Source organism: Apium graveolens, chromosome 6 (genome assembly GCF_009905375.1).
Source record: "Apium graveolens cultivar Ventura chromosome 6, ASM990537v1, whole genome shotgun sequence".
Lineage (NCBI taxonomy): Eukaryota > Viridiplantae > Streptophyta > Magnoliopsida > Apiales > Apiaceae > Apium > Apium graveolens.
Window position 1 is genome coordinate 212,599,341 of NC_133652.1, and position 26,323 is coordinate 212,625,663.

Sequence of the window (26,323 nt, forward strand, 5' to 3'; positions counted from 1 at the left end):
ACGCGAACACCAGTTATCAGTTGGGGGGGCTGTCACCAAAAAAGACGATCAGAGCGAAGCAATGGATGTTCTCCCAACGACGACGTCGTATTCAAAAACAGATAGAAAGTCCAGGTCATCAACCAAGTCATCTGTAAACTCATCATCATCCAAGCCTTCCTTGTTCTTAGCTTTCTTCTCTTGCTTCGCTTGGATCTATATCGCTGGACGGTTAGTCACTCCCGACCCTCTGTGTGTGTATGGTTTTAAATGTGTTGAAATTTTGATGTGAATTGAGTCTGTGATTGTGTTATAATTGGATTATTAGATTATGTTTGTTTGTATCTGTAATATTTTTTCGATATGTGTTGTTAGTGATTGTGTTTCGATTGGATAACCAGGTTATGGCAAGATGCCGAAAACAGGAAGTTGCTGGCTAATCTCCTCCACAAGAATTCTAATCAGGTTTCTTTCTACTTTCTTCTAGTTTCTATCTACACCTAAAATTGATTCTATTTCTCATATATTTATAAATGTGGAATGGTGGCTCAGGTTTTAGAATTTGTGCTGGTGTTTTATCAGTTAATTTGTGTTTTTTATTTTAGATTGTGCTGCTAATACTATTTTTGTCGAAAATTTTAAACCTTGTCTAGTAGGAGTTTGGTTAGTAATGTTATTTTCCTTGTAGTTGCTGCACACAGGTTTTTTCCGGTATCTGTCTTTTTATCATGTATAATGTCACAAGTTGTTCGAGTAAGCAGACTTCATACCGTTATTTGTTTAAGCATACTATTCTTTATTAGACCAAAAATTTATTTTGTACGACTGTAGATTTGACTACTAAATATTAACATGTTCAAGGATTGTTTTTCCCGCCTAATAGAGATGTGATACATGCCAACAATTACTAATCCACTCGATATGTAGGGATGCTGTTTTAAGTACTAAAAACACTAAAAGTTACTAACTTTATTATTTGTAGACCCCCAATATAGATAACCAATATTAAGGTAGATCAGTCAGTCCACATTGGACATAATCATAGTTTAGTATTATCTTTTTTGTTGTTTATCTGGATTCCTAACACTTACCCCCGGTCCCTTCTTTGAGGAGTAGTACTCAGAAGCAGGAATGGTGCATGAAGTGAATCTAAATGGATAGTTTACCTAGCACCTAATTCCCAAAGCAACCCGAGATATTAGTTATATATTTTATTAAAAAAGAGATGTGGTGAGGCACGCGAGGCACAACGAGGCAACTATGAATGTATAGTTCTTACCGAGGCGCACGCTTGCGTAGACACGGGCGCAAAAAAAATTAACAGTCAAACAAAAACCTAAAGCCCATACTTGTTTTTAAGCCTAAAAGTCCATTATATCCTTATTATATAATATGCATAAAGGGGATCTTATCCAATTTTTTAGTAATCATGGTCCATGTACTACCAATTTAGTAAGGACCATTAGATCTTTAAACAAATTGATCATAACTGTTGGATTTAAAATAAAGGAATATTCTATAACCAAAGATAAGTAGGTATTCTAAATTCAATAGAATATCCTACATTTTCAATGATTTAAACCAAAAAGAAGTTGGCATTCTAACTCAATATAAAGATAATGCAAAATTCGTAATTATCTTTTTTTTTTAATTTATGAATAATATTTATTGGACTAAAATTTTAAACTATCACTGAATTAAACACTACTTCATGAGTTTCGCGTGGGCTGTAAAATCGTCAAAATCTGATTTATAGAAGTCAAGATAGAGCCGAAATAAAATCAAACGAAACTCGGTAATTTTTTGATTTGTTTGAACTTTAATTTGATTCTTTTTTTAAGTATTTCAAATTAATTAAAATTTGTTAAATAAGAAATAAAACTTTCGTGCATTGCACACTGAAATATTAAAAATTTGGTACAGTGAGTAGCGTACTTGGGTTTATACTTTATATAATACACATGATTGTTTTTGTATCTATGGTACTTTTTTCAAAACTTAAATAGAGATAATTTGTGATGAGGAACGGGAATAAAGAATTAATATATATGTTATTAATTAGTTTATATTCATTTAGTGTAAAGATAAGTAAAGTATTTATCTCTATATTTTATATGTGGGGCTAGTAGTATATTAAATAAGAAGATTATTTGTAATAAAGGCCAGTTGTAACGTGTCTTAGTCTATTAGGTTATTTATTGGGTTTCAATTATTATATAAGCATTGTAATCTCCACATTATTACTTAGATTATACACTTTCTTGGGAATAATATTGATCAATTATTCTTGGGAATAGTACAATTAATCGCTTGTTCTCTTATTATGGATCTTGTTTAATAAATCGATCTTTCTACAATTTTGTCCTACATCAATTGGTTTTAAGAGCATAGGTTTCTCCATCAGTTTTTTAGTTGGGATATCTTGGAGGTTGTAAAAAATCATTGCTTTGCTGGAATTATTGTTCATCACTGTTTGCCAGAGTCACTGTTCATGCGAGAACTGCTCATCAAAAGGGGAGAAGGAAAAGAGCTAAATAAGGCACTAGTGAAGGGCATGGAGGCTGCTTCTGTTAAAAAAGGCGGTAACCCTATTTATTTTCTCTATATTTTCGATCAAAATACAGTTGGATACCCTAAAATTTCTGAAAATTGTGAAGCAGTCCCTAAAGTTTTCTGAAATTACAAATCTGCCCCTGAAGCTTTTAGAAATTACAAAACAGTCCTTGAGTTTTGCGAAAACTTTCATAGCAGTCCTTGTTCTTCCAGAATTTTACTGTCTAACCCCTGGAGTTTCTGATTTTTGATATTCCTGCCCCTATAACTTCTGATTTTTGATAGTTCAGTCTCTTATTTTTGAAAATTTTGCATTTGTGCAATGCCCTAAAAACCATGTCTAGGCACATCAAATCTGAAATGGAGAGTGTAAAAAAGAATATCTATTTTCTTGAGCGTGAACGTGATGAGTTTTACTACGAAGTCTATCTTTGTCATCGTGAATGTTTGCTACTTAAGTATAATCTTACGTTAAAGGAGTCAGATAATCAATGAACTTAAGAGATTGGAAAAGAGGTACAAAATTGAGTTGAGTAACAAAAAGGGCAAACATGCACAAGAGGAAGTAAACCAAGCAATAGATAATGTAAAGAGGACTTTTGAGACTCTTAAATCTCAAGTAGAATGTCATATGCATTTAGAGAATGAGAAACAGGTCAAAAGGACCAATAAAGTTGAGTACATCGAAGATACAAATATGGAAAGACAGTTGAACGGGGATAATGTGATCATGTTAGATTCTTTGAGTTGCATGGGATATGATATTGAAGATGTTCGTGATGGAGAATCTCATGTGGAGTAAGTTTCGCTTATTCAATAAAAGCAAGTAGTTGCTCTTATTGTTGTGTATATCGACTTCATCATTTCAGAGTACTTGCCTAAGCTACCTGCGCTTGCTTATCAATTTTTAGAGTTCTTTGCACCTGAACCATTTTTCCAAAAGAGCATGAAGTTCATCTTGGTTTCATCTAATCCTTGCGCGATTCTTGATTTTTACAAAACTCATGGTCGAGTTTTCTCTAACAAGGGGGAGAATGATGAGGTACGAGAATAAAGAATTAATATATATGTTATTAATTAGTTTAAACATATTTAGTGTAAAGATAAGTAAAGTATTTATCTCTGTATTTTATATGCGGGGCTGGTAGTATATTAAATAAATAGATTATTTATAATAAAGTCCAATTATAACGGGCCTTAGTCCATTAGGTTATTTATTAGGTTTCAGTTTGTTATATAAGCATTGTAATCCCCACATTATTACTTGGCTTTGATTATACACTTTCTTGGGAATAATATTGATTAATTATTCTTGAAAATCGTATAATTTATTGCTTTGATCTTTTCTTTTTATCGTGTTTTGTGTAATAGATCGATCTTTGTTAGATCACACACACTGTAAAAGGGGGTTGAATACAGTGTATAGCACAATCAAATCGAATTCAAAGAACACAAGTAACAGAAAACAAACTTTATTAAACTCTGTTACAATGTAGAACTGTCCTCTCTCAGTGATGAACAAATATCACGAGAGCTGCTAGGGTTACAATGAATAATATTCTCGATAATGATAATACTTATAGTGTAAACCCTAAGTCTGTGTTTATATATTACACAGTTACAAGATAATCGCTAATTAATATGGAATATAATTCTGCTTCCTAAAATATATCAATCAGATATCTTTTCTTCCCAGTATTCTATTCTTCATAGAATTCCTTCTTCATGCATATCTCTTCTTACGTTTGTTTTGATCTTCTTTCCTTTCAATCAGCCGCCTTCCTTATCTGAAAGTTTTCTTTAAGTCCTGATATTATCTCCTGATAAATATCTCCTGAACCTTAAGTACTGATAACTTAAGTTCTGACTTCAGTATAAGTGCTGATATTCAGTTAAGTACTGATTTGTCCTGTTTAAGTAAGATCTGAAAACTAAACACAAATCATATTAGACATGACATTATCAGATATATCTAACAATCTCCCCCAACTTGTAAATTAGCATAATATACAAGTTCAACAAATATTTGATGATGTCAAAAACATTAAGTACAAATGCATGAGAATTTGACTAGATAACTATAACTTACAGTCCTTAAAGCCTTACCAACTTTAACTTCTGATAATAACTTCAGTCTGTATACATATTAGAATTTGAGCAGTTGTAGATCTTGACTTGACTTCACTTTCTGATCTCTTCAATATCAGGAGTTGTTCTGAGATAGTTCTTTAACAAACATCTCTCAGCATATCTGAGTTCATCAATCCTCCTCCTTTTAGCATCTTTAAGCTCTGCTGTATCTTCACCAGTTTGGAAGATAGCATATCTGAGATCATTAATTTTTGCTTTTCTCAACTCCTGATCTAGTCTTATGACATAGGCTTTGTCAGACTCTAGATTGAATTGAAGTCCCTTAATACCAAGATATGTTCAGATCTTTGCAGTATTAGGCTTCATATCAACAATATCACCCTTGTGATCTCTGTACTTGGGACAATATGTGCTGTCAGACTTCACATAATAAAGCTTCTTCTGTCTCTGAATTTGAGTCTTCAAATAATTTGCAGCACTTTCTGTTAATCTGTCCTTCACTTGAAGTAAGAATAAAACATGTTCTAATTCCTTAAAATACTTCAGTGGTATAGCATTTTCCCTTATATGGTAAACCCTTGCATCTGTCATGAAATATAACAAGATGTGTTCTTTCAAGAAGGTATGGTAGACCATCTGTATAGATTCTAGTTGATTCAATCTTTCAGGAGTTGCTCCAATACCTGGTTCACTTAAGGAAGTTGGATCATTGGTTGTGTTCTGCACTCTTCTTTTATCAGCACTACCCAATCCAGATTTATCTCTTGCTTCCTTTCCAGTAACCACTCTTGCTTCAAAAACCACTTGCTGCAGTCATCAAAGGTTGAGTCTGTTTGGCTTTAGTGAATCCTGGTAGGAGTAACTTTGAGGATTTAACATGAGCAATGTCAGAGGTTTCCTTTGACTTATCTTCTGATATGAAGCCAACTTGAGCTATGTCAGAGGTTGCTTGCTTCATTGTTATATCAGAACTAACTATATCTTGACTCTGAACAACTTGAGCCATGTCAGAGGTTGTCTTAGAAATCTTCCTTGAAGTCAAAGTAAGATTAGCATCTTCATCAGAAATTTCTTTATCCATAGGAAGCACATAAACCTTTACAGGTTCACCAACTTTTTCATTGCCCTTGGACCTTGGATCTATCTGCAATTGTGATTTGACTTTAGTTGCCACAGGATTTGTCCTTTCTTTTATCTTAATGCCTTTAGCCGTAGGAAGTTTCTTTTTAACAACAGAAGTTTCAGATTTGGAGTTTACTTTTTCTAACTTAAGTCTAGCTTCTTCTTCCATTAGACTCTCAAAGTTCATTCATGGATTTTCTTTCAGAAATAACTGTCTTGAAATTTTTTCATCAAGTTCCAAAAGTTCATCAGAACTTATCCTTTTACCAGTATCAGAAGTTATTCTTCTCCCAGTATCAGAACTTGTTCTATGACTTGTAGTTCCAGCTCTACTTGATGAGAGACCTCCACCTTGACCATGATCTCCACTCATTCCAGAGTTTCCCGGGTCATTACCATCATCCTTTCTCTTCAGTGTCGGTTTGCATTTGGACTTAATTACTTTCTCCCCCTTTTTGGCATCAGCATGTAAAAGAAGAGAGAGAAGCAATTCCACTGAGGATTGGATCTCATTGAGTTGATTTTGCTGAGAAACTTGATTTTTCAAAATTTCATCAATCTGAGACTGTTGCTTTTCTTGGGTTTTCTCAATGTTGGTAATTTTGTCAAAGGAAGGTTTGAAAAACCTTTTCCTGTCCAACTTGACAACTGTATCTTGCTGCATTAAGGTTTCTTGAATCTTGTCCACCTTGGCCTGAGTTACAGAGTGTTGACCTTGAAGGTGCCTTGTACTAAGTGTAGTAACTCTTAGCTGTGTCTTGAAATCATCATTTACTAGCATCGCATCAGCTTTTGCCAAGTGATCAGCAATAATCTTTTCAGTAGGGACAAAGGTAATTGTGTTCCACTACTTAGTCCACTCCTGTCCTCTAGGAGTTTCACTCCAAGGTACTGGTGCTTCCCCTGTAACAAACTTTTTGACTATCTCAGCTTTTGAAGGAGCTTGTAGAGGTGCATGTCCAGAAGGACCAGCTGCATCAGCATCTAAATTTGTAGCAGCATTACCAGTAGCATCAACATTTGCAGCATCAGAACTTACAAATGTCTGTATGAAAAATCGTCAGTAGATGAAAGAGAATAAAAGTAAAAAGAGACATAAAATATGAAAGTAATAAAAGATTTTACAATCTTTTCTCTCTTTTACTTATAGACGGTAGAAAAAGTAACCGTTGAGACACCTGTTAGACATGTAGCAATAAAAGATAATTAATGGGCACGGGTATTCAGTAATCATTACTTATCACATGCAGTTTTTCAAGAAAAAAGCGTTCCACTTACCAAGTAATCTCATTAATCAAGGTAGTTCAGTTTTATTTTAAATTTTAAAACTGTTCCCACTTAATAAATTTTTATCACTGCGTGACCAATATTCTGTAAAAATATGACCAATGAGAGAATGACCATTAATAAACCAAGTAAACAAATACTTCCACGTCAGAATCAGAACTTGATTTGTATCAGAGCTAAAAAGGACATCAGAATATGGTTAGTATCAGGATTTAAAATGTTATCAGAATATCAAACGACTTAGAGACAAAATCTTGCATAAATATAAAATTTCATTAATATATTGAGCAAATACATTTTATGAAATTTAAATTACATGCTTAAAAGTACAAGATTGTCCTAAGCTACAAATCCTAACATCAACATCTTTAGTCCTAAGCTAAGAAGCCAGACAAAGCTGACGGTGAAGAGAAACATATAGCTACAATTATTTCTTCTTCCTACTCTCAACAAAAAGAACAGCGAGACGAATGATTCGCTCCTGCTGTCGGAGAGCTTCTCTCCGTTCCTCTTCCAGACGCTCAAGATGGCGATGATAGTCCATGTAGAAAAACAAGAGGTCTGTGAGGACCTCTTGGGGAACTGAGTCCCAGATTTCATCAGGAATGGCAGTGACATGCCATTCCTGCTGCCATTCAGTACACCTCAAATTGATAATGAAAGTGTCATAGTTCAGAACTAAGTTGAAATGAACCATGTTTGTGATGACTAAAAAAAATGAGTTTGAGAGAAAATGAGAGATGTGTTGGCTGGAATGAGGCGTTGGTTTATATAACCAATAGAATATCAAGAGACGCAAGGAAAATTGAATGGTTATAGGTAGAAATAATTATACCTCGTCTCCCTAGACTGATGAGAATAATAACAGCCATTGGAAGCTGAAAACAGGATTTAATGCGCACACGAAACAAGTAAAAATTACTGTGCATAGACGAGTATCACTAACCCAAATTATGTTGACTGTTAATATCTCACCCAAACATATTCTGATTTTAAATAAGACTGTGTCAGATTTTAACCAAAAATAAGTCAAGTAAAGAATCAGAGTTTAATATCAGAACTTAGACTTATATCAGAACTTAACAGTCATCAGAATATGATTTCGTAACTCGAAAATTGAATGCCTATTTCTGTAATTCTTCACACAAATTCTGATTTCGTTTCTTCAGAATTTAATCATCAGAACTTCCATCAGAACTTGTCCTCAGAATTTATGCAACTGACACTTGAACTGTTCATCCAAAAAAAACATTTATCACCACAGTAATTTTCATCATTCATATGGAGTGTATGTGTGTGTAGTAAACTTCCATCAGAACTTGTCCTCAGAATTTATGCAACTGACACTTGAACTGTTCATCCAAAAAAAACATTTATCACCACAGTAATTTTCATAATTCATATGGAGTGTATGTGTGTGTAGTAAGCTTAATATCAGATAAAGATTAAAGTCTGATTCACTTCAGGTTATCTTAGAAATAAGGCATGATTCTGAAGTCTACTTTAGAATGAGTTCATGCATGAGTCCACCTCAACTGTTTTGTGCTCATTTTGTGCATCTTTTGAAATTTCATTTTGCAGTGGCTTCTCAGTGTAAGTGAGTCACGACTGCTTATCAGAATTTATGCTATTATCAGAGTATTTCTCCAGTAATCATAGAGTGTGAAAAGTCACCAAGAAAAATATTTATTTTATTTTTCTGATGCATATTACTTAATACCAGCAATGCACTTGGGTCTTCCCTTCCACATTTTTACTCTAGATCTCAAAGGAGTACCTGATTTTAATTTTTTTTTTCTTTTTCTTTTGATATATGTATATTTATTAAAAATACTGGATATTTTTTTGAATAAAGAGATAACATCCACATATTATAATAAACCAATAAAACGATCTTTCACAAAGTCATAATTAACTAAAAAAATATAAGTAACATTTTAAAATATCAAAATACACCTCTTTAAAAAATAATATTTTTCTTTTTCTAATTATTTTTAATCCCCATTTAATTTGGTCAAAAACCGCTTAAAAGGTCAAAATTCTGCTTAATTCCGCTTAAAGCCGCTTAAACCCGCTTAAAATTTACTAAACGCTTAACTATCCGATTTTGCACTAATCCAAGCGCTTTTACCTCCGATTCCGCTTAAGCCTCCGCTTAAGCGTCCGCTTAATGCGCTTTTCACAACACTGACAACAGCTTCCTGCAGCAATGTCCTCTGTTTCTGCAGTTGATGTGGAAATTGACTTTAGTTTCTTGCTAAACCAAGAAACCAATTTGCCTCCAAGAAATTGGCAGCTTCCACTTGTGTTTTTCCTGTCGATTTTGCATCCTGCAAAATCTGCATCTGAGTAACCTATTAGTTTAAGTCTGATTCTCTGGGATACCACAATCCCAGATCAGCTTTTCCCTTAAGATACTTGAAAATTCTTTTCACAGCTGTTAAGTGAGGTTCTCTTGGATCTGTTTGAAATCTTGCACAAAGAAAGGTAGCATACATGATATCAGGTCTACTAGCAGTTAGATAGAGTAGAGAGCCAATCATACCTCTGTAATCAGTAATATCTACTGATATACCAGTATCCTTATCCAATTTTGTTGCAGTGACCATGGGAGTGGATGCACTTGAACAATCTTGCATTCCAAATTTCTTCAGCAAATTTCTGGTGTACTTGGTTTGACAAATAAAAGTGCCTTCTTCATTCTACTTGACTTGAAGGCCCAGAAAATAGCTAAGTTCCCCCATCATACTCATTTGATATCTTGACTACATCAGTTTGGCAAACTTCTTGCAAAGTCTGTTATTTGTAGAACAAAAAATGATATCATCAATATATATCTGCACCAAAAGTAAGTCCTTTCCATGGTTGAGGTTGAACAGTGTTTTGTCAATAGTTCCTCTGTTATATCCGCTTTTCAGAAGAAACTGAGCTAAAGTCTCATACCATGCTCTTGGAGCTTGCTTAAGGTCATAAAGTGCTTTATCAAGCATTTAGACATGATTTGGAAATTTGGAATCTACGAAGCCTGGAGGTTGTTTAACATATACTTCCTCTTCCAATTCTCCATTGAGAAAAGCACTTTTCACATCCATTTTCAGTATCAGAATTTAAGTCTTCATTTTCAAATCTCAGCTGATCATGATCATTGAAATCTTCAAGTCCAGTAATCTTCTTATCATCAAGGGAGACATTGATAGATTCCATGACAACCCTTGTTCTTAAATTGTAGACTCTGAAGGCTTTTGTGGAAAGTGGATATCCAACAAAAATTCCTTCATCAGCTTTTAAATCAAATTTGGATAGCTGTTCAGGGTGAGTCTTAAGAGCAAAACAGTTGCATTCAAATACATGAAAATACTTCAGATTTGGCTTCTTTTTCTTCACCATCTCGTATGGTGTCTTTCCATGCTTGTTAATGAATGTTGCATTCTGAGTAAAACAAGCAGTCTGCACAGTTTCAGCCCAAAAATAGGTTGGTAGCTTTGCTTCATCAAGCATTGTTCGTGCAGCTTCAATAAGAGTTCTATTCTTTCTTTCAACAACTCCATTTTGCCGTGGAGTTCCAGGAGCAGAAAATTCCTGCTTGATTCCATGGTCTTTGCAGAACTCTTCCATGATCAAATTCTTTAACTCAGTGCCATTATCACTTCTTATGATCTTCACAGAATCTTTGACCAATTTATCCAGTTGTTTGACATGATCAATCAAGATAGATGCAGTTTCACCTTTTGTTTGCAAGAAATACACCCATGTGTATCTGGTGAACTCATCCACTATGACCATAGCATATTTCTTCTTTGCAATAGACATGACATTCACTAGACCAAATAGATCTACATGTAGTAGGTGATAAGACTCAAGAATTGATGATTCAGTCTTGTTATTGAATGAAGATTTTCTTTGTTTTGCCTTCTGACATGAATCACAAAGGTCATCATGAACAAGTACTGATTTTGGCAGTCCTCTCACAAGATCTTTCTTGACTAATTCATTTATATTGTTGAAATTTAAATGAGAGAGTTTCTTGTGCCAATCCCAGCTTTCTTCAATTGATGCTTTACTCAACAGACAGATTGCAGAACCATTAGTACTTGTTAAAAGGTTGGCTTCATAAATGTTACCATGCCTGTATCCTTTCAGAACAACTTTGCCTGTAGATTTGCTTACAACTTCACAGTGTTCTTCAAAGAAATCCACATGATAACCTCTGTCACAGATTTGACTAACACTCAGCAAATTGTGTTTAAGTCCTGAGAGGAGAGCTACTTCTTTAATAATGACATTCCCAAGATTGATATTGCCACATCATAGTGTTTTTACAATGTTGCCATCTTCATAAGAAACACTTGGGTCAGCTTTCTCCACAAAGTCTGATAGCAGGACTTTATTTCCAGTCATATGTCCTGAACATCCACTGTCCAGAACTAGGATGTTTTTCCTGTTGCCCTGCAATCACAAAGACCATTAATGATTAGTTTTAAGGACCCAGACTTGCTTGGATCCTTTGGCCTTATTAAGTTTGTTAACATTTGCAGCGGATTTAGCATCAGAGTTTATGTTAACATTTTTCTTATCAGCATTTACACTATCAGACTTTGTATCAGAACCTACACTAGAAGGAACAATGCTAACTTTCTTTAAAGAAGGTTTTATTTGATAATAATCATAGTACAAACTATGATATTTCTTACAAATATTAATGGAATGCCATAAACTACCACAATGTAAACAAGGATTTTGTGGCCTATATCTAACAAACTGACTCTTAACTCCTGACTTTGAAGGTAAGGAGTTTATGTTCTTATTCTTCCTGCAAAAAGAAGCCAGATGGTTAGAACTTCCACAGTTATAACATGTTTTTCTAGGAGCATTAGGAACAGGCTTATAATCATTGCTTTTATTCACACCTTCCTTTCCATTCATATTTTTCCTAGGTGACTTTACCTTGTTTACATTCTTAACATCTTTCAGCTTATGCTTAAGCTGCTTCTTTGTCATTAAGCCTACGTTAACTTCAGTTGTCTTTTCTTGTTTTAGTTTGTCAGAAGTTAATTTCTCTTTAACTTCTGATTTCTCAGTATCAGACTTTACAGCTACAAACTTAACAGGTTTTAACTTTGGCTTTTTTTAACAACTATAGGCTTAATTTCTACAGTTCCTTTATCATTCTTATCATCTCCATAACCTAAGCTCTCTTTCCAGTTTCCCCTACTTAACAAATTCTGAGTTGTTCTGCCAGAGTTAGTCCAAGTCCTGATAATCTCTCTTTCCTTTTCTAACTCAGGTTTTAGAGATTCATTCATTTTAAGTACTTCATCCCTAACATAGAAAGCATCATCTCTATCTTTCTGAGTTTGATGGAACATGACTAACTCTTTTTCTAAATAATCATTCCTCTTTTTACAAGCAAGATTTTCAGAAGTTAATCTTTCACATGTTAAAGTTTGATCTATATAACTAATGAACATGGTTTTAAGATATCTTCTCAACTCATTAATGTCATCAGTATGAAAGGCATAACTAGTTTGAGGTACCTTTAACTCAACAGCTTCAGAACTGCTATCAGCATTGTCCAGCTTTTCTTCTTTGTGACAAGAGCCTTGCCTTTATCACTCTTCACTTTCTTGCAATCAGGAGATATGTGGTCTTTCTCACCACATTTATTGCATTTGACATTTGTGTAATCTCCTCTGTCAGACTTCCCTCCGTTGCCTTCAGATTTTCTGAAACTCTTCTTATCAGAACTTGCACCTTTCCTGGAAAACTTCTTTCCCTTCCTGAACTTTCTGTATGCAATCCTTGTGATTCCTTTCACCATAAGAGCACAAAGCTTCATCATCTCTTCATCAGCATCCATCTCAGGCAAACTTTCAGTTTTTGAGTCATTGTCACTATCAGAACTTGATGACTCAGTATCAGACTTTGTGATGAGCGCTTTTCCCTTGCCTTTCCTTGAGGTAGCTGCCTTGGGGGATTCTTCCTCAGCCTTAGGAGCAACTGTCCTTGACTTTCCTCCTTTCCTCTTGCTTCTTTGTTCCATCTCAAGTTCATGAGTCTTGAGCATATCATAAATTTCATCAAGAGTTGTTTCTTCAAGTTTATAGTTGTCTCTTATAATTGTGGCCTTCAAATCCCAACTTTCAGGAAGAGCTAACAGGAATTTAAGATTTGAATCTTCAAGATCATACTCCTTATCAACTAGTGACAAATGATTCAAGAGTTTGACAAATCTGTCATTTAAATCAGTCAATGACTCATTAAGCTTTGAGTCAAAGTGTTTATACTTTTGAGTGAGTATAGTCTTCCTGTTCTTCTTAATCGAATCAGTTCCCTGGCATCTTGTCTCCAAGGCATCCCATATCTCCTTTGCAGTCTTGCAGTTAATTAGTCTGTTTGACATTACATTATCAATGGCACTATGCAGCAAGTGTCGTACCTTGGCATCCTTAGCAATTGATGCGATATCTTCAGCAGTGTAATCACTCTTCTCCTTTGGTACAGGCTTTGCTGCTTCACCTGCAACTACAACAGTGAGTTTTGTTGGCTTGTGAGGTCCTTCATTGATTCTATCAAAATATTCTGGATCTGTAGCTTCCAGAAACATAGTCATCCTCACCTTCCATATGGGATATTCAGATGGTTTCAGTATGGGAACTCTAATAGCCTCATATCGACTATGGATTTGAGTCTTTGGAGGTTTTTCAGTTTTGGTGGGCTTGGTTGGAGTTTTTGCTTGAGACATGATTGTTTTTGGATCTTAAACTGTTTGTGTGTTAACAGATAAGCTCTGATACCACTTGTTAGGTCACACACACTGTAGAAGGGGGTTGAATACAGTGTATAGCACAATCAAATCGAATTCAAAGAACACAAGTAACAGAAAACAAATTTTATTAAACTCTGTTACAATGTAGAACTGTCCTCTCTCAGTGATGAACAAATATCACGAGAGCTGCTAGGGTTACAATGAATAATATTTTCGATAATGATAACACTTATAGTGTAAACCCTATGTCTGTGTTTATATATTACAAAGTTACAAGATAATCGCTAATTGATATGAAATATAATTCTGTTTCCTAAAATATATCAATCAGATATCTTTTCTTCCAAGTATTATATTCTTCATAGAATTCCTTCTTCATGCATATCTTTTCTTACGTTTGTCTTGATCTTCTTTCCTTTCAATCAGCCGCCTTCCTTATCTGAAAGTTTTCTTTAAGTCCTGATATTATCTCCTGATAAATATCTCCTGAACCTTAAGTACTGATAACTTAAGTTCTGACTTCAGTATAAGTGCTGATATTCAGTTAAGTACTGATTTGTCCTGTTTAAGTAAGATCTGAAAACTAAACACAAATCATATTAGACATGACATTATCAAATATATATAACAATCTTTATATAATTCTGTCCCGCATCAATTCGTTCGCGGTGTAATGGCCTAAATGAGACAAAATAATATACACTATTCATCCTGATTAAAATAAATAAAATTATACTATTAATCGAGGTTAAAATAAATTTGTAACGAATAAGCTATATACAAACTGTATGTGTCTGAAATTGGAGAGAAAAAAACAAACATTTGTTCATTTAACTTGCAACAATTACATGCGATATTAATAGGAAAACAATACACACCAAAGGTGGTGGAAATTAAATAGGAAATCATAACTGCATCCTCGACTAAATCAACTACGTGATATTAGTTCATTACTCTCCAACAAACTCTCCACTACTTAATGGCTCAGTCCATATTGACATATGAAGTATACCTTTATATAAGCGTAAAAGACTTCTTATCCAAAACTTTGGTCATGTATCGCGAAAATAATCTCAATCGTTGATCTGATATAATTAAAAATAGACGGTTAAAATTATATCTTATTACAATAAGTATATTTTTAATACAATCATAAATAGAAAATGATTACATTATTCTAATACTATTCAAACATCAATTACGATATAATGTCTAATACAATTCTAAATAAAATATGATTAAAGATTTAATCAATCACAAATGTAAAAATATTACAATGTTCTACTACAATTCAAAAATCAAAATATGATACAATTATACAAACTTAAATAGAATATGATTAAATATTGTATAATATATAGCTGTAATTCAATTGATCATTCGGATATTTATTTGTTGCAACAATATTACGATAAACTATTAAAAATAAAAACAATATTGCAACAATGTCAGAATTAACGACATATATGTACATTAAACATTTTAAAAATAATTTAAAATCTTTAAAAATAAAAAAGGTAAATTTTAAAAAACGTGCATCGCTACGAGCAATAAGCTATCTATAAGCGTAAGAGAATTCTTATCCAAAACTTTTGTCATGTACCGCCAAAACAATCTCAACCGTTCATCTGATAATTAATAAAAATAGACGATCAAGATTATATTTTATTAGAATAAGAACTTATATAATACAATCATATATAGAAAATGATTATATTGTTCTATTATTGTTCAAATACCAATATGTGATACAATAATCACCTAATACAATCCTAGATGGAATATGATTAGAGGTTAAACTAATCATAAATATAAAAGGATTACATTGTTCTACTAGTATGCAAATACCAAAATACGATACACTGTTACAACCACATATAGAATATAATTAGATATTTTACTATATTTAGTTATATAATATGCATCGCAATAAAAATAATTTAATTCAACATTAGTATATTTCTCAATATCTGCATAATTGTTGCAACAAATTATTAAAAATAAAAAAATATTGGAATAGCATTAAAAATAACAATATATATATACACATTAAAATGTATAAAATTAAAAAATATCAAAATAAATTAATTTTAGAAATCGTGTATCGCACGGGTTATAAGCTAGTAAACATAAAATTAATAACTTATTTAATACAAGTTTAGATTATTAGAATATAATTCCATCAAAATTTACAATTAAACTAAGTATAATTAGTCGGATTTGTTTGATATAATGGATTTCATGCTAAAACAAAATAATTAATATTATTAATTCGGCTAAAAAAATATATTATTGAACTGTTAATTTGTTGATTGGTATTATAGCGTTGGGTTAAAACAAAATAATATATACTATTTATTCAGGTGAAAATTATAGTTAATCCACATTAAACAAAATTACAATCAAAATAAATTTCAACCAGATAAAACAAAACAATATATAATATTCATCTAAGTTAAAGAAAAGTATACTATTGATCTACTTTAAACATAAATAAAATAAAATGATATGATTAGTAAAATTTGATCAATATAATGGGTCTCGGATAAAACAAAATTAAATTAGATTAAATGTGATTCCTATATTATTGACCCGGACTAAAACTTATCGTTTAAATTAAAAAATAATTATATATTATACACATAAAGATAACAATAATAATATATATTACAATTTGTAGTATTACTTTTTCAAATTTAAATACCTCTAAATAAAAATGTCAAACATATATGTGTATGTTTATGTATAATTATTATCAAATCTCTCAAAAATTCTAAATATTTAAAAAATAATATGATATTAGAAAAAATTTGTGCATAGCACGAGTAATAACCTAGTATTTATTTAAAAGCCCATGTTATCAATTATAACAAACGTGAAGACATATATTTTATTTTTTTATTCTCAGTATATCATGCATATGTATATATAGGGTCTTACTCCAGGAGAAACTAACTTAAAATAAAAACTTGAAACCTTAACCCACATCGCGTTCAATATTTTTGAAATTAGGCTCGGCCCAATAATGAGAGAGAAGTATTTTAAAAAATATCTTCATTCCATATTTCATGTCGTACACACTATGTATCATCATCTTCTCTGTCATTATTTTCAATTGCCATGCTCTAATTGCACCACTACAAATCATTGCTTATACCGGCTCACCACTTTTTAATAACAATTCGTCACTTTTCTATAACAATTATCACTCTACAATCACGAATTCGTCGTTAGCATACTCAGAATGACTAAGATAATTCACTGAAATAGTATATTCACTCTCACATCACTAATTTATCTAACAGAAATCACCAACTTGTCTTAAAAAAATTCACTAACTTATATAAAATATTTACTAGAAACCATCGTATTTATATCAACAATTAAAACATCTCATCATGCCTTATCATCATCAATCTCATATCTCAGATCTGCTCCAACCATCGTCATCACCCCCGCCGTGTCACCACTTACTCTCTTTTTTTACGCAATTAAATTTCTATCCCACCTTCATTTACTTTCTCCACTTCGATCTATTTTTTATCCCTCTTTTTATTTCCACCACAACACCAAAAATCGCCTCATATTTAATGGTTCTTGTTGCTGAGATTCTTACAAATCAACATCGGAATCCATGATAACTAATAATTACAGAAAGTAATACATACATACAAGTTTCTGTGTATATGCAAGTATGGGGTGCAAGTATAGGGTGGCCTGATGGATCTGGGTAAAAAAGGGGAGGGGGAGGGGGAGAGAGAGTAGATCGGAGATAGTAGATCGGTGGTTATGGGTTCTCTGATCGCCGGAAAGTTTTGAAAGAAGAGGAACATAAATGGGATGGGCTGATGAGAGAGATTGACAAATGATGATATTAAGAAAAGGATTCAGTAATAAATAATATCTGAGTAAGCATATTATTAGTGGGTAGAATTTAATAAGATGTAAAATATGAATGGACAAGATTAGTTTCTAGTTTCTATTCTGAAATTGATTTCTATTTGATCATCTCCGTATATATATATTGTGTGTGTATATAAAATTATATATATATTATTTATATATGTACATGTATAATGTTATACATAGTAATATAACATATATTTGCTTGTTCTTTTCCTGTTTCTGGTTACATACTACATATATGTATGAATTTGACTACCGAAAAAAGTGATAGTTAGAAAACTGATCGAGCTTGGAAGTTTCTTAAAGTTTCATCTTCCTATTTGCGGCGTTTTTGCAGAATTCTATAATATATAATTCGTTTTCTAAATAAATTCATTTCACTCGCGTAGGCTCCGAGGGACCCTAGCGCTTAGGTGGGATTTGTTTGATATGTTAATGTAGTTTAATCCAGAAGTTTTAAGTAGTTGGTTGGCGAAATTGCAAAGCATGATTTATTTATAAAATTCTTCTCGTGCTACTTTTACTTTATCTTGTGAACGTGTGTATCTATTTCTTTTTGTAGAAGCCAAAGTATCTTACAGTTGAAGATAAGTTAACAGTCTTTGGATGCAGGCAAGTCTCTCTCTCTCTCGCTCCCTCTCGCTCCCTCCCTCCCTCCCTCCCTCCCTCTCTCTCTCTCTCTCCCTCTCCCTCTCTCTCCCTCCCTCCCTCTCTCTCTCTCTATATATATATATATGTGTGTGTGTGTGTGTGTGTGTGGTATATAATTTGGAAACATTCAATCTTGTTTCTACAACACACAAATGATAATTTTAATATCCAGGGATTTGCAGAGGAAAATTGTGGAAGCTGAGATGGAATTAACGTTGGTAAAAAGCCAAGGTTACCTCCAGTTACAACAAAGTGGGTCTACGTCAGGCAAAAGGCTTCTTGCCGTTATTGGGGTTTATACTGGATTTGGGAGTCGATTGAGGCGAAATGTGTTTAGAGGTTCTTGGATGCCAAAAGGTAGTGCTTAAATTTGATTTTTTTTTGGTAACCGAGTCAGGGTAAAGCTTACCATTTTCCTTTATTTACTTGAAAATTATGAACAATGCATTACGAGTCTCACATAAATCTCAACATATTGGTAGTTCTAACATGTTACGATGTCCACCAACCCGTGCATTGGGTTGCATGTACTGTTTTAGAATACCTAAACCTTCTCTATCTACTTGGTGGAATTAGTTAGTTGGTTAGCTTCCTTTTGCTCACCATCTGTCACTGTATTCTACCGGTGCATGTTTTAAATTTTAAGAAAAAAAGTGCAGACATCATTTGGTATTCCATTTAGGTTCTATAACATAGTGGCTGATGATTTCTCTAGAGTATAATATTGTAGAGAAGTGTTCTATACACTCATGTTATATTTTGCAGGTGATGCTTTGAAGAGACTTGAAGAAAGAGGAGTCGTCATACGTTTCGTCATTGGTCGAAGGTCTTACCACTCTGTTTTATAATTTTATTTTAAAATTTCAATTAGCATACTATTTTGTCCAGGTGGAAATTTCTGAAGTCCCATTACATAAATATTGTAACAACTGATTGCTTTTAATTCTGAAGTGCCAATCGAGGTGACAGCTTGGACCGTAATATAGATGAGGAAAATCGCACTACAAAGGATTTTTTGATTATTGTAAGTTGAAATCTAACTTAAGCTTTATAAACATATTTTTTTACCAAGTATAAGGTTGCCATTATCTATTATCATATTGCTTCTATCTGTGTGTTCCTGTTTCTTACACTGGAGTAGCATAGATATTTAATGTTCAGGACTTGTTGGAGTTATAATTGCTATGTTGAAGAAAGTGCTGATGCTAGACTAACATCCTTTTTGTACAGTTTTACAGTATAATAATATTATAAAATTTGATCCCATGTTTATGGATTCTTGAAGACACTACTCTAGTCTTGATGTTAAGATACCGGTACTAGTTTATGGCTAACAGTATAGTGCTATATTATGCTAATTACTGAATAATTTAATGCTTTCTAGTCTTTGAAGTTAGTACCAGGACAGGTATATGCGAGTGTGTGTGTGTGTCTGTTTAACCATGAATCATAGAAAGACACACTTATGAGCTGTAGTCTTATCAATGATCATATGCTCCAACTCACCATTTTATGAATAATTCATGTCCCCATTTCTTTCATGCAAACATATTCGTCTGTCAATTTATCACAGTATACCAGATCCTAATTATGTTGCTAATAATTGAATGAAGAAGATCATATAATTGATTAGATTCCAGGGCATGGATGGTGACACGATTTTGAAGGCTTGAAATTCTGGGTATAGTCTGTAAAGTAGCTAAGGTAAGCTGGGATTATTAGGACATTGGGAAAATAATGTTTTTGTAAGTAGAAGTTCAGAGGATTAGCACTCTATTTGTTCTTGGAATATGATTTGATTTTCAAAATTATTTTTGGGGAAATTTTTTGTTTGGAATCTTTTCCCAGAAAATAATTTGCAGGAAAAAGCATATTCTATTGTTTGACTTTTATTAAAATAACTACTAGAACTAGAGATGGTGAGAAAATGTTCAATTTGGAAAACGTTTTTTCATTTAAGAAGAGGAAGTAATTTTCCCTACAATATTAACAGTTTTTAGAGGAATTTACCTCTTTTGAAATATCTTATTTTTTAGAAACCAAACAAATGCAGGAAAAGCGCGGATTGTTTTCCTAAAATCAAACAAACGCTGGGAAATCAGAAAATCAGGAACATATTTTTCTGAATCTAAACAAAAACTGTGAAATAAAGAATATATTTTCCTTTTCCTGGAAAACATTTTCCTTTACCTGGAAAATATTTTCTTATAGGGTGATAGGTGTACGTAGAATGTACAATTGTGCTCATAACTAAATAAAGTTGTATATATACTAATAAAAGAAGATAAAGTTAGATGATTACAAAGGAATGCATGCTAACACATTTATTTATTTTGCCAAAATGCATGCTAATTTTTTAGCAAAAAAAAGAAGTTGCATGCTAACACATTGATTAGTATGAATGTATGATTGTGCTGATAACTAGACGAAGTTAAATGAATTTGTATTACAACCTAGTTTATTAACAATCGTTGCCGATGACTAATTTTGTTTGCATGAATTTAGAAGAACAAGTGAGGTAATAGTGGTGTTGACTCACTGCTATGTATATGGTTTATATGTCTGGAGGTTGTAACTGTACCTGCAATTTTTATTGTAATGTCTGGATCTTTATATTTAACTCGTATACTTGAATGTCTATTAAGGATGGACATGAGGAAGCAGAAGAGGAACTTCCCAAGAAAGCAAAATTCTTCTTCAGTACTGCTGTTCAAAAGTGGGATGCTGATTTTTATGTAAAAGTTGATGACAACATCGACATTGATCTTGGTATAGGCATTATTTCATTTATTGCACTATCTATAGCAAAATTGAAGGCAGTTTCATCCATTGGTGCCATGGTTTGATATATATATTTTTTATTTTGCCTATCAGATGTGCTTGTTGAACTTCTCGAGAGCCGACGTAGTCAAGATAATGCTTACATTGGATGCATGAAATCGGGAGAAGTTGTTGCCGAAGAGTAATACCTTATCTTTAACTTACACCATTTTGATCTGATCCAACTAAACTTAATTCAGTTTAAACTGGTTTAGTTAGGTTACATATTTCAGTATCTCGAGTTTAAGCTGTTGGTAGTCTTGCCTTTTATCATGTAATGTTCTGCAAATAGGATAGCCATTTTAGGAACAGTAATAACATAATAGATAAAGGAGATATGATGGTCTAAGGAAGAAGATTACATTTTAGGTAATTAAGGCATTGTGGATGCGCTTGGAGTAATAAAGAAAATCCTATCTCTTGTAACTCTGGCAGATTCAGATGTGGTAGCACTAGCCCTAGTGAGCTTAACCTGGCTAAAATATTTCCCACTTAAACATAAGGAATTAATATTACCTGATTAAATTTTCAAAACTAAGTTGTCATATGTTTCGTGGTTAATAATCTTAGATGCTGTTGCTTCATATATTTGAAGTGTCATATGTAACTAGGACATTAAAAAATATTATGTTATACTCTACATGATTGTTGTAGATTAATCTTCTCCATAACTTAGTTTCCTTTTGGGTACTACTTGATTAATATGCTTTTCTAGTTATAGGTATCTTCTGAATGTCAATTAATCTGGTGTCAAAATCATAAAAGTCGTCCTATGGGATTATAGTCGGGCTCTGAACTATTTATAAACACATGACCCCCCTCCTCAGTTTGGAGACTTGGAGCATGTATCCCACAAATACATGTTAGGATGGAAGGATACTTGAGACATGTTAGGAAATTAAGGCATTGTGGATGCGCTTGGAGAAAAGAAATTCCTAGCTCTAGTAATACTCCTGTAGATTCAGATGTAGTAGCACCGCCCCTTGTGAGCTTAGTAATCACACTCGTTTGGAACTTATCGGGAGCCAGGAGGTTGCTGAGGACAACCTTAGAGCTGGAAAATGAACTAGTAATGCAAATTGCTTAATAGAAGAGGAAGAAATGTAAATCATTTATTTGGAACCTTGTTGTATAATACGACGTGCCTGTTAAAGTGTAGGAAATTAATTGGTTCTTCAGCAAGAAATGCTGAACTTTATTACGGAAAACTCCTGGCAGTCTGCATGAATGCTTATACTCCTCGTCCACAATTTTTCGATCTGCTCTTGCATTGGAAAAGATTAACGAGAAGTCTGGAAGCTCTTGCGATAGATTTACAAAACTAATTTAAAGAGATATTCGGAGAATATATTTAAAAAGTTCTTGCACATCAACAAAATTATAATAGAAGTATATGAATGTAAGTTATAATCGACATTAATTTTTTTTTCCATTTAGTTACATTTGAGAATGATCATAAATGCTTACATTTTTAGGGGAAGGCCATGGTATGAGCCTGATTGGTGGAAGTTCGGGGATGAGAAATCGTAAGTATTTATTTCATGTGTATGAATTTACTTCCTGGTTATGTTATTTACAACTGTGTATGGAAAATTTATTCAGCTTTTCGTTATGATATATTGATAATGCAGTCAACTGTAAGGTCACTTGTTCCCTGAAAGTATAGGAACATAAACTATCTATTTTTCGTCATTTCATTGTATATCGATTTTGGGCTAGTGCAACCTCATAGTTTCTGAGTCAGCATTGGTTGCTGGATTGGAATGTGGAATGGTTTAATTGACAGTTTATTGATGTCTCATTGATTTAAAAAAATGTTAATAAGGTCATCCATTATACGAGTATATATCAACTCCATAATTGCTATGGTTCAGATTTGATATAAGCTTATACTTATTTCCAAAGATGGCATAATATACTAATATTTAATCTACAGCCGTTATATATGGATAATTGAGGCATTCTAGTTGATAGCTGTTCAGTAAACTGCAGATTAATGGTTGTCACGTAAACCATGATTTTGCCCAAGATTATGTAACTTAAAAACTTATTTGAAGTTGTTAAACTACATGGTGCTGTGAGCTTGATTCCATACCATTTTTTCTTTTTCGTTGCTAAGTGTATATAAGGAACAATCAATCATGGGAATCTGTAGGAATAAGATTTGCAAAAACTAAAGCATGCCCTAATCTAAGCTCTGTCAATAAATCTCTAATTGCTTATAGGTAATCTTAGATACTTATACTGACTGGCAACGGACATATGCTCATTTACTTTGAAAATGTTCTTCCCAAATTTCCGAGATTTTCTTGGAGTTTCTGGATAAATGGCGGAGCATTTGATTCTGAAATATTATTTCAGATATTGTATGATTGTATCCTTTAGTATAACAGTTTAAAAGAACACAACACTGCATTTGGCATATCTGAGTTGTAAAATGCTATATTTGCTTCAGGTACTTTCGGCATGCTAGTGGTTCACTTTTTATTCTATCCAGAAAGTTTGCTCAATATATCAATATAAACAGGTTAGCTGACAAATACCTTCAAATAAATTAAGCCTTGAATATGTTTCCTTGTATGCATTGAATTTTTCTTTAGCTCCACTCTGGTGACAGTATGTTCAAAAACAGCAGCATTAATTTTAGCTTGAATGCTCAACAATTTATTTAATGTATCTGGCTATGGTTAAAATGTTTTTCTGAAGGCAACATCATTAGAATATGGCTCGTGGATTTTTGCATTGTCTCTGTTCCACACAAGTTCCATATAATTTATATGTATATTTTATATATCAATATTCAGCATTTACTTGGAACAACTGACACAATAAACATTTGAGATGGTAGAATTTTAGAATTATCGTCTACAATATATCCTATGTAATTAGCATTCGAGACTTTATATGGTAGGGTCCATGGTCGTTAAAAGCATCCCAAAAGGTCGAAGTTTTGATTCCCAACAAATACAAATTAATTATTGTTAAGAGAGGAGATCATGGTTCAATTACTCACAAGTACGAGAAATATGATAGTACATAATTCTTATCAAGACGAATAAATTAGACTTCAATTTTATAGTTGTGCATAAAATCTAAAAGAAATAATGTACAACATACATAATCCTTAAAAAATACTTATGTGTTGCCCATGTTAAAAGCTAGTTTACTACAACTGGAGACCTTCTGTTCGGGGAGCAAACGAGTCTTCCATCACCAAATTAGGAAAACTAGTTAAGAGAAGACTCTTTCCTATGGTGCGAAGGAGCTGCAAGTGCAGGATGGAGGGATGAGTATTACTGTTTGTGGATTATGTACTGGTAAACTGCAAAGTTTATAAAAAAGAAGTTTGCACAAGTCATGACCGATAGAGCTACATTGTACTAGTTCCTCAAAGGCAGTCTAACTTTTTCATTCCAGATCATTTAATAAGTTTAGCAAGCCAGAAAATACTTTGTTTTCTCCGTAATCTGATGCATGACAAGATTATGGAAACAATAATTTATTAAACAAAAATGATAATAAAATAATAAGCAATGAATTCTAAGATTCCAAGAATAATTAATCAATAATATTTCCAAGAAAAGTGTATAATCATAGCTTAGTAATATGCGCGGGGGGGGCACATAAACCCTAAGAAAATAACTTATTGGACCAAGACCCATACACGGTTGAGATTTATTATAAATAAACTACTTAATTAATAAACTCCTAACCCCACATATAAAACATATAGATAAATACATTATTTATCTCTATAATTAATAATTACAAACTATTTAATAACATGTAAATTAATTCTTTATTTCTGTTCGTCATTAAAAGTGCATTGTCAAAGCTTAGTAATATGTGGGGGGATTGCAACACTTATATAGGGAATAGAAACCCTAACAAATAACCTAATGGACTAAGACCCATAATGGATTTATTATAAATAAACTACTTAATTAATGAACTCCTAGCCCCACGTAGAAAACATATAAGATAAAACATTATTTATCATTACAAATAAATACAAACTAATTAATAACATGTAAATTGATTCTTTATTTCCGTTGCTCATCATAATCATTTTGCACATTGTTTGCCTTTTGTAGTGCATCATTAAAGACCTATGCCTATGATGATACATCTGTTGGTTCATGGATGATGGGTCTTCAAGCCACATATATCGATGATAGTCGGCTTTGCTGTAGTAACGCGAGACAAGGTACATATTTTTCCTTGATTTAATACATGATGTAAAGCTTTTTTGTTATTACAGCAAAAAGTAACTTGTCATCTTGTTGTCTTTCACACCACACCTCACATGTAAAAAGTTTCCAATTCATTTTCTATATAAGCCCCTGTAAATATAAATTCATATCGCCCCCTCTTAAAATCATAATGCTCCCCCAGAAGGTCATGGCACCTTTTGCCCTGTCAAAATTTTCTTCTATAGATATATGCTTTTTATGTGTTCTATTCATATTTTATGTGCTTTAAATGAATTAAAAATGAGAGAACGGGGCCACATACATACATATATATATATATACATACATATATATATACATAGACACACACACATATATATATATATATATATATATATATATATATATATGGACATAGACACACGCATTGATACATGTAACCTCTCAAGCCTTTTGTTCCTGTAATTAACAATAAGAAATGTGCCAATTTCAAATTTATAATTCTAATTTTCGATATAATATTGGAGCTGGGACTGGATCCTCTGAAAGTAATCACGTTTACAATTTTCTTAACTTTCTATATCCAGATAAGGTCTGTTCTTCTGCTTAATTGAAGCTGATGTACTTGGGAACTCCTGTCAAGGCATATGATTTCTACAGTTTCGAAGAGAATTTTGCATGGATTCCATGCTTCGGCCTGATTCTCCAACCATATGTTACTGTGCAAACGCGGAAGAGTCGTTTTGAATTTTCGATTGATGAACCTCTTTTCGCTTTCAGCAATTTATGCCAGCTTAGAGAAAAATTAGCACATAGTTATTCTTGTGTGAGTTTATTTTACGGGTACTAGATAAAGTTTTACTTCGTTATAGGGTTTGATTAGACCTGGCAAAATGAGTCTGTATCCGAAGAACCGAACCGAAATTTATGGATCCGAGATTCGAATTATATAATC

At 32.9% G+C, this 26,323-nt stretch overlaps 1 protein-coding gene across 2 annotated transcripts; it reads left to right on the forward strand.

Annotated features, from left to right (window-relative positions):
* Window positions 1-26,323, forward strand: LOC141666629 (hydroxyproline O-galactosyltransferase HPGT3-like). Of its 2 annotated transcripts, XM_074472739.1 has the most exons (14): window positions 136-210; window positions 381-444; window positions 2,460-3,330; window positions 3,444-3,574; window positions 18,267-18,316; window positions 18,528-18,712; window positions 19,121-19,181; window positions 19,307-19,379; window positions 21,001-21,124; window positions 21,230-21,317; window positions 22,651-22,701; window positions 23,631-23,702; window positions 25,270-25,382; window positions 25,956-26,323. In XM_074472739.1, the coding sequence occupies exons 3-14, from the start codon at window positions 3,291-3,293 to the stop codon at window positions 25,976-25,978; spliced, it is 1,011 nt and encodes a 336-aa protein (XP_074328840.1). In that variant the 5' UTR covers window positions 136-210; window positions 381-444; window positions 2,460-3,290; the 3' UTR covers window positions 25,979-26,323. The 2 variants fall into 2 exon arrangements, with proteins under 2 accessions (XP_074328838.1, XP_074328840.1); XM_074472737.1 differs by lacking the exons at window positions 2,460-3,330; window positions 3,444-3,574 and having other exon boundaries at window positions 1-210.